The sequence below is a fragment of the Haemorhous mexicanus genome, chromosome 14 (genome assembly GCF_027477595.1).
Source record: "Haemorhous mexicanus isolate bHaeMex1 chromosome 14, bHaeMex1.pri, whole genome shotgun sequence".
Lineage (NCBI taxonomy): Eukaryota > Metazoa > Chordata > Aves > Passeriformes > Fringillidae > Haemorhous > Haemorhous mexicanus.
The window spans coordinates 16,681,154-16,694,832 of record NC_082354.1 but is presented as its reverse complement, the minus strand read 5'-3'; the positions used below and the strand labels follow the sequence as shown (position 1 = coordinate 16,694,832).

Sequence of the window (13,679 nt, the reverse complement as noted above, 5' to 3'; positions counted from 1 at the left end):
GAACTCTTAAAAAGTACTTGATAGGAAAGGAATTGACAATTTTCCTACAGATAAAAACAACAGACAAAAATTAAACTTACTTTTAAAAAAGTATCTTATCACCCTTTATTTCCAGGTGCCTCACAGCGATATGACAAAATAAATCAGTTTTATGTAAATAAAAAATTAATATCAACAAGCTCCGAATCTCTATATTGAATACAATCAACCATGAATAAAAACCCCATGCATTAAATTAAAGCTGTTCCTGTATTATAAATACCATGTGACCCCATTCTTTAAGACATTGATTTTTTCACAAATATATAACTTATATAAAAATTACAATATACATTCTTACTTTTATGTGACTGTATTATTGCATTGTGAAATAAACTTAAGTGACTCTTAAGGACACATTTGAGAGGCATTTCAAAGTGTTTCACTATAAATTAATAAAACCATGTCTCACAATAAAACTTTTCCCATGTTTTATGTTAACTTTTCAGTGTAACAGATTTGTCTATTGGGTCTGAAATCTTCAAGAGCCCAAGTCAGGCATGTAGTTACCCAGGACTCACAAGCATGGCATCATCTAGATCTGAGTTTGCTTTTTTAAAGCCATTGCATAGCACCTTTACTAGAAAATACTAATACAGACATGTGGCTACAGCTCCTTGCAGTCAGGAGTAAAGTATTAAATAACCCTGGAGGTTCAGATGTCTGAACTGAAAGCAGAGAACACACCCAGCCAGAATACAAAACTTTCCATACTTCTCTCCCACTTTCTTTGGCTGCAGTTAGGGAAGAGTTGTCTTTAGCTGTCCCTGTTTCACAACCACAACCTTCTAATTTGAACTGCGTGGGGATAGTAAACAAAAACTGGTGATACAAATGAAACAAACAGAAAACGACCCGGCCCTGAAGAGAAACAGAAATTTCAGCTGATGAAAAAATTAAATTAAAAAGTAACAATAACATCAGCAGCATCACCATCGACCTTACAGCCCATTTTCTTCCACCCCTGCCCTGAGCAGGGACACCTTCCCTCTATGCCAGGCTGCTCCAAGCCCTGTCCAGCCTGGCCCTGGGCACTTCCAGGGATGGGGCAGCCACCTGGCAAACCCTGAGCTGGAATAATCCTGTGCTGCTCACTCCTCTCACCTACCAAAACATGACACAGCACTGGGACTCCTTTCTGTGAGCTACAGAACCACATCCCTCATCCTGCTGTTCAGAGTGGGCAGAACACTCATTTTAAGTTATGATGTTTAACCCTGAGGTTTAGTTCTATCCCAGTGTTGCCCTAAGGAGTCATTTGAGGCTGAAATGCAGCCCCAGGACAGCTCTGGGCACCAGAGCCATGCACAGCATGAACAGCACCAGGGGCTGCAATGGAAGGGCTGGCATGGAACTCCTGACTCCTGCCTGCCCAGCCAAAGAGCCAAGGGACACCTGCAGCCCAGACAGCCCCACCTGCACCACCAGACCTGAGTGGAAATGCCCTCAGTACCTGGGCAGTCCCAGGGCAGTTTCTGGCACCAGGGAAGAGGCTGTCTCTCAAGGCTGCTCTCCTGGGAAGGGCAGATGTGCTGGTTCCACAACAGCAACCCTGCAGCTCCTCTCCCTGCTCCCACGAGACCAATTCCTGGGCGGTTTTTTTCACTATGGCCTGAAAAATCTCACCACAGTAAACTCCTGCAAAATCCAAGTCAATCTGCATCATCTTACCTCTCCTGTTGACTTGCTGTGGTAAGACATCACTCAAAGTTAGAATTTAACAATTTAGGAGCAGAACAGATGGCTTTTCCTTCATGTTTTTATCTAGAATGTTATCAAAGGGAGACAGATAATACAATTTCTGGCATTCAGTCGTGCACGTGAAAATTATAATTTCTTCACAATTTTCACTTATGTCTTCATCTCTTTCCCTGGAAATGGTATGTGAAGCCCAGCCATCCAATTTTTCTACTCCTCTCTCTGTGATGAAACACTAAATGTGTCATGTCCAGGAGCTCCCTGAAGAGTGATTTAATATCCTCTGATTGCTGCCTGAATTCTGGCAGTTGCCTGGTCCTTTAAGAGATGATTAAAGAAACAAAAGACATTAAATCATATCAGCTGTCCCAGGCAATTTTCACTAACAGAATTCTTCTTTTAAATTTCACATTTCCTGACTTCGCCTTGCACTGGACTCTGTGTAACAAAGACCAACACTTCACCTGAAATTTGGATTTTAAATTTCAATTTGTTTCTGACCCATCCTGAAAGCTTTTCTTCTCTTGCTCATTCACCATTTGTGCCTTCTGCACATTCCATCCTGCAGCACCTCCTCACAACTTTGCTGATCCCACAGGGACACCAGGAATTCTCCCTGTATTTCACTGGTCATTTGACTTTGCATCAGCAGCCCTGGAGAAGGAATCAGGTTGTGACATTTCTTCTTCTGGAGAGCAGGAGCAAATATCCCATCACATCCCAGTGCTGAGAACAGCAGCATTTCAGGCTTTCAGCATTTCAGCCTTCCATCCACACTACCTGTTCATATGGTTTCTCTTGCTTCCCCCTCAATTTTCCTTCATTAAAAGGTAACAGAATGAAGAGGAATGGAGGATGAACAGGACATGGATATGAACCATGATAAAAACAGTGTTTGAAAGTTTCATCCTAGGAAACTTATTTTCTAATATTCTTATGGAAAAACACAGAATTTCACAGAAATCCTACCAAAATCAATGAGATATTGCATACAAACTTGTGGGATGAAAAAGTTGGCTGCCTACTACTTCTGCATTTTTACTGTCAGCAGTTTAAACCTTGAAACTACAGATTTCCAACTTCCTAAACACTTCTAATGGATTTTATATAAATTCAGTATCACTTTCATGGATTAAGCAATTCAAACACAGTTCTTCCAAGTATTAGAAGTAGGTGAAAGCTGATGCATAGTCTAGAAAGGAAGTTTAGAGATCAGTTGTGTGTTTTTGCCCAACTTCAGAGACATTTGAACACAGCAGAGGTGTGCAGGACAAGGAGTTGTTTCCATTCACCTTTGTGAAAGAGGCAAACAGTACCAAATTATTTTGTAATGAAAAAAGTGACTCTTTTACACAAGCTTTAAAGCCAATGCTGTTCACATGATACAACCATGGAGATTTTAAGGATACTCAGACCAGCAGGAACTTGCACTTCATTCCAGAGCTGAAAGATAAAAGACAAAGAAGCCTCTGCAAACCCCATCCTTCACATTCTTCATTCAGATCTGAGCCAAAGCAGAGATACGTTTGCATTTTCAAATATCCTTTGTGAAGTGACATTTATTAGCAAGTTTGGCACAGAGAAGCCCCACTGGGAGAAGACACTGACAAATTTTGTTTTCTCAGTGTCTCACTAATGACACTGAGTGAATTCCCACTGCTTCTATGGAGTCAGGAACAAAATAAGCACTAAACAGAATTGTGTAAGTCAATAATACAAATTGGAGATAAGAAAATATCTGATGAAATTATACCTCACAGAGTATGTATTGTAAAGATTATTCCTTCCCTTCTTCCCTCCCCCTTATCTGTAACATTTTGCATTTTGTAAAGCAGACTTGGCTTAGCTCCTGGTGCTGTACATGTCCCCATCTTCTGGGCTGGACTGACCATGGTCCACAAGCTTTGGATCAGGCTTAAATTTTGATTTCTTCACTGTTCCTGTTAGAGATAGTGAAGAAATATGGTTAAAAAGTATGCTTGTACTCGAGCTGTAAGGAAAAAAAGCTTAGTGATACATTTTGAGAATTTCGGTATTAGCAAAACTTAGAAAAGATCAAAATCTGTCTGTTCCAGTTCAAAGTGTGTTAAGGAGGATGAGGGCAGGTTGGAACACTGAGCACAGCAGTGGATGGAGAGCAGGACCTCTTCTTACTCTCCAACTCCACTTCCTAACCCAGCAGAGTGAGAGAAGAAATTGTGATGCTTTGCCCATGGAAAGGAAGGGAAAGTTTGAGGCATGGAAATGTTCCCTAGTGTGTCTTGCCCAGGAGCAGAGCTGGATCCCACAACCAACCCTGCCAGATCTCCCCTGAAGCTGCTGCCAGATGGCAAGAATTCCAAATGAAGACAAGCATTCTCACCTAGTTTCACTTCTGAGCTTCCAAAAACAACAAACTGAGCTCAGTAAAACATTGAACCCTCCCACTCACTGAAGGACACTGCACAGGCTGACATATTTAATGATACTGCAATTGCAGAGCATCTAGGGAATATAAAGGCAGCTTTTCTGGGGCTGTGGCTCCTGCTCCTGATCTGCTTCTTTTCTAGCTACATCACTTGATCCAACAAAGGGTGCTACATTCTCCTGAAAGCTTTGCCCCACTTGGAGAAAATAAACATCTCTGGCAACACAGATTCATTTAGGGCAGGGATATTTTTGGCTGTATTAAGGACATGAACTAATTCCACCTATGAAAGCAACGACAGATCTATAAACACAAACCCAATAAAGACAGTTTGGCCTGGAGCAAGTGTAAAAACAGATCAAAGCATTCCACAAACTAAATCAGAAAAAACTCAGGTGCAAAGATGTGAATGCACACTACAGTGAAAATAAAGGAAAAAAATACTAAAACCCTCATCCAAGTACATTCTGCTTGCTTTCCAGAAAAAAAAAAAAATCTCAGGCAACAATTCCTTCCAAGTGATTTCCTTGTAACAAATAAAATTTAGAAGTTGCCCTTACAAAAGGTAACAATACTTTAAAACAAATTTAGTTCTCCTTTAATAGGTAATTCCACTGTTTTCTCTTAAAAACTGGACTACCACATTTTTGCCTGTTAAACAGGCTGTTATGTGATCTAGCTGATTATCTCAACCACTTAAGATGCACAAGGAACCACTGCAGAAAACCCAGACCAATTAAATCCAATGCTTCATTTCTCAATTACACACAGCTCTTTCATTCCACTATGGATCATCTCTGCCCCGTTAACAGAGGCTAAAAGTAATGAAATCCATCGGAGACTTCAATTTTCTAATATTAATCCAAATTAAAACCTTTTTGTATGACTTGCATTTGGATTATTCCTTATTTTGGTCTACGAAAGAACCTGGTTTACATTAATATTGGTTCTCTGACATTATTGAGAGAGAACAGCAAATATATAATTCTGTTATTATGACAAGGTCCACAGTGAGAAAATTATCACCTCCCTGAGGCTCTGAAATATGTATTAAATGACAGCATGTAAAATATGCTCTCAAGAATAATATGCACTGACAGCCTGCTCCAGTTTAGAGCAGTAAGTGCAAAATTAAGTCAACTAATTGGATTTGCAAGTTGCCCTGAGATTACACTTGAAATGTTTAATTCACCTGATGAAGGCACTGGATCTTCATTACTCCGACACTCTACTGGAAGAGATTCAGTTCTTTTAAATGATCCTGACTCAACAGCAGACTCAGGTTTGGTACTAGAAATTCCCTTCTTTTTCTTATCTTCTTGCTTAATTGGTTTTGACTCTTGCTGCAGCTGTGAACCAAACATTAATAAAAGAAAGCACATGGGTATATGCTTAATGCACTATTGCAAAATAAAGCTTTCAAGTTTGGGAGCTTATCTTATGAAATTATTTTCAGATATGACATCATACAATAATATTCAAGTAGTCAGCTGCACACCAGGGGCACAGCTGGAAAAAGTAAAATTCATGAAACCCCACAGATCAGATAGAATAAATTCATGTAGAAGGGAAATTGTCATGAGTATATACTTAGGACTGAAGCTGTGGTTTTACCTGAAACCCTCCAAGAACCTCACAAGTTCATTTCCAGGTGAGGAGCCTTTAGCCTTACACGAGACTGAAACAGCCCTGAGTGTTTACAGAACACTTACTACCCCTAGTTAGCAGGAGATGGAAAGATAAATCATGGTTACACGCTAGTAATGAGAAATAGGATGTCCTGGGAAGAGGCTTCACTCAGGGGAAAAAATGAAGTTAATAAGTGTCTGTACCACATCAATTCTTGTTTTGCTATCAGTTTAATGACAGTTATCTGAATCTCATTTTCAAAACTCAGAATTCCATTTGTGCTTCTCAGAAGAAATATATGGTGAGGACTGCATGCCAATGAGCACTGTAAATTTAAAACAAAATATTTCTACACATTAATATAACTGAGAAACTGAAATTTTCTTGAAAAGAGCAATGAAAAACTACTGTGAAAAGCTGCAGTTCTACTTGGGAAGTGCTACTTTTGTCAAGGTTTTATAAATTTCCACTTGAGGAAAGAAAACCTTTTGGGTTGGATAAAACCCACATTTATTCTGGGATTACCAACCCAAATTCCATATGTAATTTACAGAAGGTTCATATTGCCCTCTACTCTCTGCTGGCAAGGCCTCAACTGTTTAATATGTCCTAGTCTGACTGCCTCACTTAAAAACCACACACAAAATCCCCTAAAACAGAAAAAGGAGAGAAACTAGAGGAAATTCTGAGTCATTTCAAGACTCAGAATTAAATCAGAGTTAGAGAGCCTGCTCTGTAAGAGAAGGTTATAGTGGGGAAGAGAATGTCAAAGACCCTGATAACTTTTCCATATGTAGTAGGTCAATATAAAGAGGTTACTGACCACATATTCACTATGGCTGCCACGAGGACAGGACAAGGAGAAGAAATAAATCAGCCATGGACAATTCATATCACAGGGTAAATAAAGCAGACTTCCTGCAAGGGTTGTAGAGCAGCAAGCCAGTCATACCTACTGTAATCCTGAGTGTCTTTAGTCTAAATTCAGGGCCTGCTTAAGACCAAAGCTTGAATCAAAATGGATCCTTTATGCCAAGAAAAAAAAGGAGCTCTAAAGAGAAACTCATTCTTCTCTTGTGCACCCTGCATGGGACTACTATTGAGAGGGGATCTCAATATCCACTGCTGTGAAAGGTGTAAAAACAATTAAACACTGAAGTGACAAACAGATCAGATAGGGGTTTGTGCCTTGCTTAATACCATCAGTAAACCTAGAACAGCACCAGCAGAAGAGACCACAGCTTTCTAAGCTCCCTGTCAATGTTTCAGTTGTCACGACTTCCCAAGTCCTACCTTGGTGACAGTTTCCTTGTCTGCCCACAGTGACCTCACAGCCTCATAGGTCTGGTGACTCGCACAAAGTAACTTCTTCCCTGTTACCTATTTTTTAGAAAAATATAATTTAACAGTTTTTAAAATACAGACTATTCCAATGAAATCAATCATGTTTGCATGAGAACATGCTCAACTCCATCCTAAGGCATCTACTTCTCAAGATCTAGTTCATATTTTCCTTGCATCAAGCAAATTGTAAATAATGCTTAAATTGGTATGAGGAATCCACAGGGAACATTTCCATGATAAATCCACCTACTCCAAATGAAATCAAACCCTGATCAGCAGTGTGCTGGCAATGTTGGCACAATAGATGGAGCACCAGGTTAAAGGATCCAAACTTGTCCCACTGTGCTGGAAATGACCACAGGTAAAACCAGAAACTTACCTTAGCAATGACCACTGACTGAGCTGGGTAACAAACAGAATATCCTACAGCAGTAAGTCCCAATGGATAAACAATTTTCTTAAATCTAGAACCTGTACAAAGGCAAATACTTTGAAAAATTAGACAAAAATTAAATGCAAACTAAGTAGTTGTAGCAATTAAATGCAAAGACAAACAATCCCAACTTAGGTTTTCCAATACTATGAAGAAGGAGAAGAAGAATTGCATCATTATTCTGTCTAGTCCTGCTCTGTCAGCTTTCAGCCAGCTCCTAACAGCAATCAACAATGTCCCTTCATTTACCAGGAATTTCTTTTAGTCCCATAGGCTTTTGCCAATGTTTCAGAAGAGAATTCTGACCACTAGAACTGTTACATGCTCCATACCCTCCAGGGCAGTAATGCAAACAAGCCAGCCCTACCTTTTCTTGCCAGCACGACACCAGCCAGGCCTGACACCGTAATTACAGCGGCTTTGGGAACAAATTCTGGGGGGGGGTTGTTCAGGTAAACATAAGCATCTAAGAAATGGGGGAAAAAAGACAAAAAAGAAGCAGGGCAATTCAGTATCAGTCATTTTATTTCCAAGAACTAAGGGTGAAAATTTTGATTTTACTGAGAGTTTATATAGATGAAATGAGACAGATATGTGCCTCGCCTACCTTTTCCAAACTGAATTGAATCTTTTATTCCATTTTTAATAAAGACATAGAGACTCTACAAGGAAAGAGAAACAAAACCAGAAAGTAAAATCTCTGTAAAAGTAGCTGTTCACACACACCTCAGCACAATGAGACAAAGAAATACTGTGTAACTTTAAAAAACCCAAACCCGTGACCTCCTAGAAAGGCTGTGCAGAGATCTACCCCCTTCGTGACAAATGCTTTTATTTTTAAAACTTACATTGGCAACTAATTAATTTTAAAAAATATCTCTGATGTAAGCTCCCTTTCAAAATTGACATCTCAAGAACTCCAGAGTAGGAAAACACCCGGATGCCAACTGTATAAGAAAATTCAATTATAAAATACAATCTTCACTTCCCTAGAGACTTTCCCAAGAAAACTGAGAGGGAAACACCGAATTTGTACCACCAGAGGTCACTGCTACTCAGCGGCAGGAACTCACAATGATTAATGGCATTAAAAAGTTTGGTACGGATTTATAAAAAGAGTATTTCAGTCACGCAGTCACTGACAATATTTCCCCTGACCAATGGAATCACAATTTACAGAAAATACATTTTGAAGACATTCTGATTTTTCTTTTTTCAACTATTAGGGTCTACAATTTTGGCAAAAGCAAAACACAAGCACTAAATCTCCTCTGGCCAATAGCCAGGGTGAAGCTGCTGTTTCCCAGCAGGTATAAAAGCAGTAACAGGCACAACAGTTCCCTCTCCACCTGGAACACACAGCAACAGAGCTGGGAGGTGTTTCTGGCTCGTGAGGAACAGCCTGCTGCAACAGATATATGGGATGCATTCTGTTTGTCTTTTTTGTCAGGTACTGCCTTTGGAAGCAGCTCCTTCTCTATGAACTGCACCTGGAATTTCAGACTCTGAAACACCCTCAAGTTCTCCCAGCAGAAATTTACTGACACAACTCCTGCTGTAGAAGGAGGGCTCATTTTTCCACCCAAAATTATCTTTTGCAAGACAAGGAGCTGCCAAGAAAACTCTCCAGGGGGAAGTGACCTGTTTTTTCAGAAGTGTAGTGCTGAGAGAAGTGCAGGAAAGGCTGGGTGCATCCCTTACCTGGCACCACCCAAAGTAGTGGCCGGTTGATCTCCGCAGGGCCGTGAGCTGCTGCTGCAGGAGCCCCGGCTGCTCTTCGATGTACCTGGACGTCAGGGGGGGTGCACTGTAAATGGGGAGCTGCAAACAAAGACAGGTGAGCAGCAGGGACACAGCTCTGCTCCTGTGAGTGCTGCAAACAAAGACAGGTGAGCAGCAGGGACACAGCTCTGCTCCTGTGAGCACTGCAAGGGGGTTTTCCAAGCCTGCAAACCCTCAGTGCTCCCACTGCAGCACACAAAGCCTCTCCGTGGAATTATGAACTTCTAGAGTTCCAAACTGACTCTACTCAAGTGGGACTTCACTCTTTGGAAATGAAAACTGAAACAATGCTGTGGGTTCTTAGAAGCAGAATTACTCAGTATGAGGCAAAGGCATGTGCAAGAATAATTAGAAGGTGGATGTGTCTACTACTGGAAATTGCACATTAGAAAAGGACTTATCAGTCAGTACTCTATTTTCACCTTTTCTGACTTCATTTTTGAAATACTGTAATAATGAAAATGAGACAAAATCACTAATTCAGTATTGTAACACTTTGTGTTTTATTTGAGCCATAGTGGTCAGTTATTTATTATCAGGTATTACTTTGCTATGTATTTTAGTTACTGGATAATGTGATTCAATGGACAGAGCTGCTATTTTGCAGGTTTTTCTGGTATTATTTTAAAGACCAAAAAGGAGGAAGATTCGTACCTTATCTGGCTTCACCAGCTGACTTTTTGATTCCTTTTCTGTTGCTGCATATACAGTAATACATATAAATGGTAGCCCAGAAGAAACAGCTGCCAGCTTTGCCACCTGGGACAGAGAGATGAAAAAAAAGGGAGTCTTGATGCTGAAATTAAAATTTCCCTTTGGATTGATCAAATATGAGATTAAACAAGTCACTTTTAAAGTCTTTTTTAAGCATTATGTCTTTTAGAAATGTCTTCTGACTTACACGAATATTTTCTCAAATTGTAGTGGTAAAGAAAAGGTTAAAGATCCCTGAACAGTTTTTTGTCTAAAATACCAGGAAGAACTTTGTGTTCAAAGCCACACTGATGTTTCCATCACCTGTTAGGGCAAATTCAGTTGCAATTTATTCAACATGCAAGAATTCCATCTCTGAAGAATTATTGAAAAAACCCTTATTTTAGGCCTATCATAATTCAGATTGCTTATTTTCATACAGCATGCTACCAGAGCAAGACACCAATTTTCAGTCGACACTAGAAGGAAAATTGAATTTAAACGTCATAGAGCATGAGAAAGTTGTATTGTTAACTTAAAAATATATATATATTTTTAAAAGTCACAATGGATTCTGTTCTCAATGCAAAAGAGAAAGCTCTGCAGAGAATGATCAAAGTGGTCCAGCTCCTGACTGACAGTAATTGCTTTACTTTTGGGTGCCTGCAGACAAACACATAAATGTTTAAAGATCCAAGGAAATAGCTGTACTGGCTAACATTTACACTGGCAGTTATCCCAAGAGGGCTTCACACTTTTCTACTGAAATCACAAAGAACCAGAGTGAAAGAAAAAGCAACATCACCTTGACTACACTAAAGAGGCTTCACTGCATGGATCTGCTCTTTATCTAGCACTAAAAAGACCTCAATTACCTAAGTGGGTTTTAGTACTGATTTATTGAAACTATTCTATTAAAAGTTCCTTACTTTTAATGTAAGGCATTAGGTATCAAACAATGGAAATCATATATTATTTAGCTAAAGAAACCAATAAGTATTTTACCTATGACAACTTCCACAGAAGTTACTGAGAATTAAGAAACGGCAGGATCATATTTTCCTATCAAACACTAGGAAAGAAGCACAGAGAAAAACCCCTGCAATAGGCTGAAGCTGTGAAACACCCTGAGATTGCATGTTCACCACTAGAATGACTCCAGAACATCAGCTGATAACTGACTTACAAAGAAATAAAAATCTTCTTTTTGAGGAATCCAGGAAATTGCTGCAGGTACAAAAGCCAGGTGACATTTCTGGAGATGAATCCTGCACAGACACAGAGCTAAACAGCACCAGAAGGAAAGGTCAATGGCCACTATTAAAACATTCCCTGTAACATCAGTGCCAAGTTCCTGACCTACAACACTGACAACCTGAAGGGCTTTTTCCCAGAAATAAAAAACACACCAAAGACAAACAGACATGGCAATATTTTTGATGAGCAGCCTGAACAGGAATTATTTGCTGAAGAAATGCATTATATGCTCTCTAACAGAAAATTATAAGAGCTACACCTCTTAATAGTAGAAGTGGAGTAAGACCAATCAAAATATAACAATAAAACTGTCAAATGTACCTGGATAATTTTGGCTTTAATTCTTTGCATTTCAAACAATCTGCTTCAAAGTGTTGGAATCTTATCAACGATCAAAAATACAGATTCTATTTAAAAAAAAAAGTTAAAAAGCTACATCGCTACAAAGAATTCACTATCTTCCACTCAAAAGAAGCAGCATACAAACTAAACCAAAATAAAACCATAATTTATGCTAATCTCCAAGTCATTGTTTCCCACTGAAACTGCAAATTCTGTGTGCTTGCTTCAAGAACTGGAGCAGGAAACTTGCCCTGAAGGCAGGAACTGCCTCAAAACAAATGGAATCAAAGGAGTGGAGTATATGCAAAAATCTGATGCATGGATTTATATAAAAAAACCATGAGTTCTGTATCACAAAATGGGAACCTACTAGCAAGGGTAAAATAAGATTAAAATTTAGCAGCTACATCATATCATATTTTCTATGAAAAAAAAAGTTAATTAAAGACTAAAGAGTCACAGGTTTATGACTTTCTCCTACCACTGAGATGTCTTGAGGTGGATCACAAAACTGTCTCACATCCTTTTGGTTTATTTTCCCCACAAGTTACACGAGACATGATTGCCAGAAGCTTACAGGCCAAACCCAGTACCCTAATTCAGGTATGTCTTTATAAATCTCTGATCACAATCACCAAAAACCCTCCCACAAATGGAACAGATCCTTCCACTTCACCTCAACTCCCTGACACTCCACGGATTTGGGTTTAATCTTGGTAAGTGACCCACAGGCAGTGAAATCTTAAGAAGAATAAAACTCTTATTAATAAATATTTCATAGTAAATAGTAAAGAACACACATAAAATTATGTCATTTCACTAAAGGTACTGAATCATTTGGATTTATGTACTCAGCCAACCAAATTACTTCAAGATCACCCAGCCAGACAGCAAAGCCAAAGACAGTTTCTTGTGATGTAACAAATGAAAGTAAAATGCATTATTTTAATTTCTGCCCTCATTGGCACCATCCTTTCCTTTCGAGATATATACACATTTTAAATGCTTTTAAAAAGTAAATATTAAGATTCATGTGATGAAACTATTCATCAATTTGATTGCCAACACAGGAAAACCTGTTTAAATAATTGTGAGAAAGCTTAGATCTTTACATGCATGTTTTTCTGTTTAAAGACACTGTATTATTCTTACAACTAGCGATATTTTAGATACTTGTAACCCTGTTAGCTCGTAACAGCATGATTTTAACAGCCTTGTTTTAGTGATGTACAGCACCACTAGCACTTTATCATGTTACTACCAAACTATCATCTTGATATTCCTCGAGCTGAAGGTGTTTCGGGGGCTGCGAGTACATGGAGAAGCACCAAAAGAGAAACAGCGCTTTTATTCCCTGTTGCACAATTCAACCATCTCTCGAACCAGCTCTTTCCCCGCCGAGTCCCACACCACCAGAGACCTCTCACTGCCCCACTCCTCCACCTGACCCCGGCTTCTGCGGCACCGGGGGCTCCTTCCCGCCGGCACCGGCGGACCCGCGGGCGGGCCGGGCGCTCCCCAGGGGCCGCACGGAGCCGCTCCAGCTGTCCCAGGCCGGCGGAGGAGCGGGAGCGGAGCCTGAGGGGCAGCGGAGCCGCGGGGCCAGGCCAGCGCCGGCCTGAGGGCGGGCGGACACTCACCTTGGCCGCCATGTTGGACAGCGCCGCGTACGGCGCGCGGGAAGGGCCGCGCCAGGCGGGGCCGAGGGGCCGGGGCGGGACCGCGCTCGGGCCGGGCGGGATCGCCCTCAGCGGCATCGCCCCGAGGCGGGCGGGGACGGGATCTCTTCAGCCGGCATCGCCCCGAGGCGGGCAGCGATGGATTCCCCTCTAACCGGGGCGGGCATCATCCCAAAGCGGGCAGGGATAGAATCCTTTCAGCCGGCATGGCCCCAAAGCGGGCAGGGATGGATTCCCCTCAGCCGGCATGGCCCCAAAGCGCTCAAGGATGGATTCCCCTCAGCCGGCACGGCCCCAAAGCGGGCAGGGATGGATTCCCCTCAGCCGGCACGGCCCCAAAGCGGGCAGGAATCCCTCTCAACCGCGGCGGGATCGC

At 40.9% G+C, this 13,679-nt stretch overlaps 1 protein-coding gene across 2 annotated transcripts; it reads right to left on the bottom strand.

Moving 5' to 3' along the window:
* Positions 1 to 76: 76 nt before the first annotated feature.
* On the bottom strand, positions 77 to 13,343 carry APOOL (apolipoprotein O like). Of its 2 annotated transcripts, none has more exons than XM_059858930.1 (9): positions 13,265 to 13,343; positions 9,987 to 10,091; positions 9,252 to 9,371; positions 8,158 to 8,212; positions 7,918 to 8,016; positions 7,497 to 7,588; positions 7,067 to 7,153; positions 5,337 to 5,493; positions 77 to 3,677 (listed from the first exon to the last, which is right to left on the bottom strand). In XM_059858930.1, the coding sequence occupies exons 1-9, from the start codon at positions 13,274 to 13,276 to the stop codon at positions 3,580 to 3,582; spliced, it is 825 nt and encodes a 274-aa protein (XP_059714913.1). In that variant the 5' UTR covers positions 13,277 to 13,343; the 3' UTR covers positions 77 to 3,579. The 2 variants fall into 2 exon arrangements, with proteins under 2 accessions (XP_059714913.1, XP_059714911.1); XM_059858928.1 differs by lacking the exon at positions 13,265 to 13,343 and adding an exon at positions 11,604 to 11,648.
* Positions 13,344 to 13,679: the final 336 nt, after the last annotated feature.

Excerpts from the sequence above, each read along its gene's own strand:
- APOOL (XM_059858928.1), bottom strand. The coding sequence starts at position 11,633 with ATGCAAAGAATTAAAGCCAAAATTATCCAG. Across the intron at positions 10,092-11,603 it reads TTAAAGCCAAAATTATCCAG|GTGGCAAAGCTGGCAGCTGT; the intron begins GTACATTTGACA and ends TCTCTGTCCCAG. Across the intron at positions 9,372-9,986 it reads AGCTGGTGAAGCCAGATAAG|CTCCCCATTTACAGTGCACC; the intron begins GTACGAATCTTC and ends CTTTGTTTGCAG.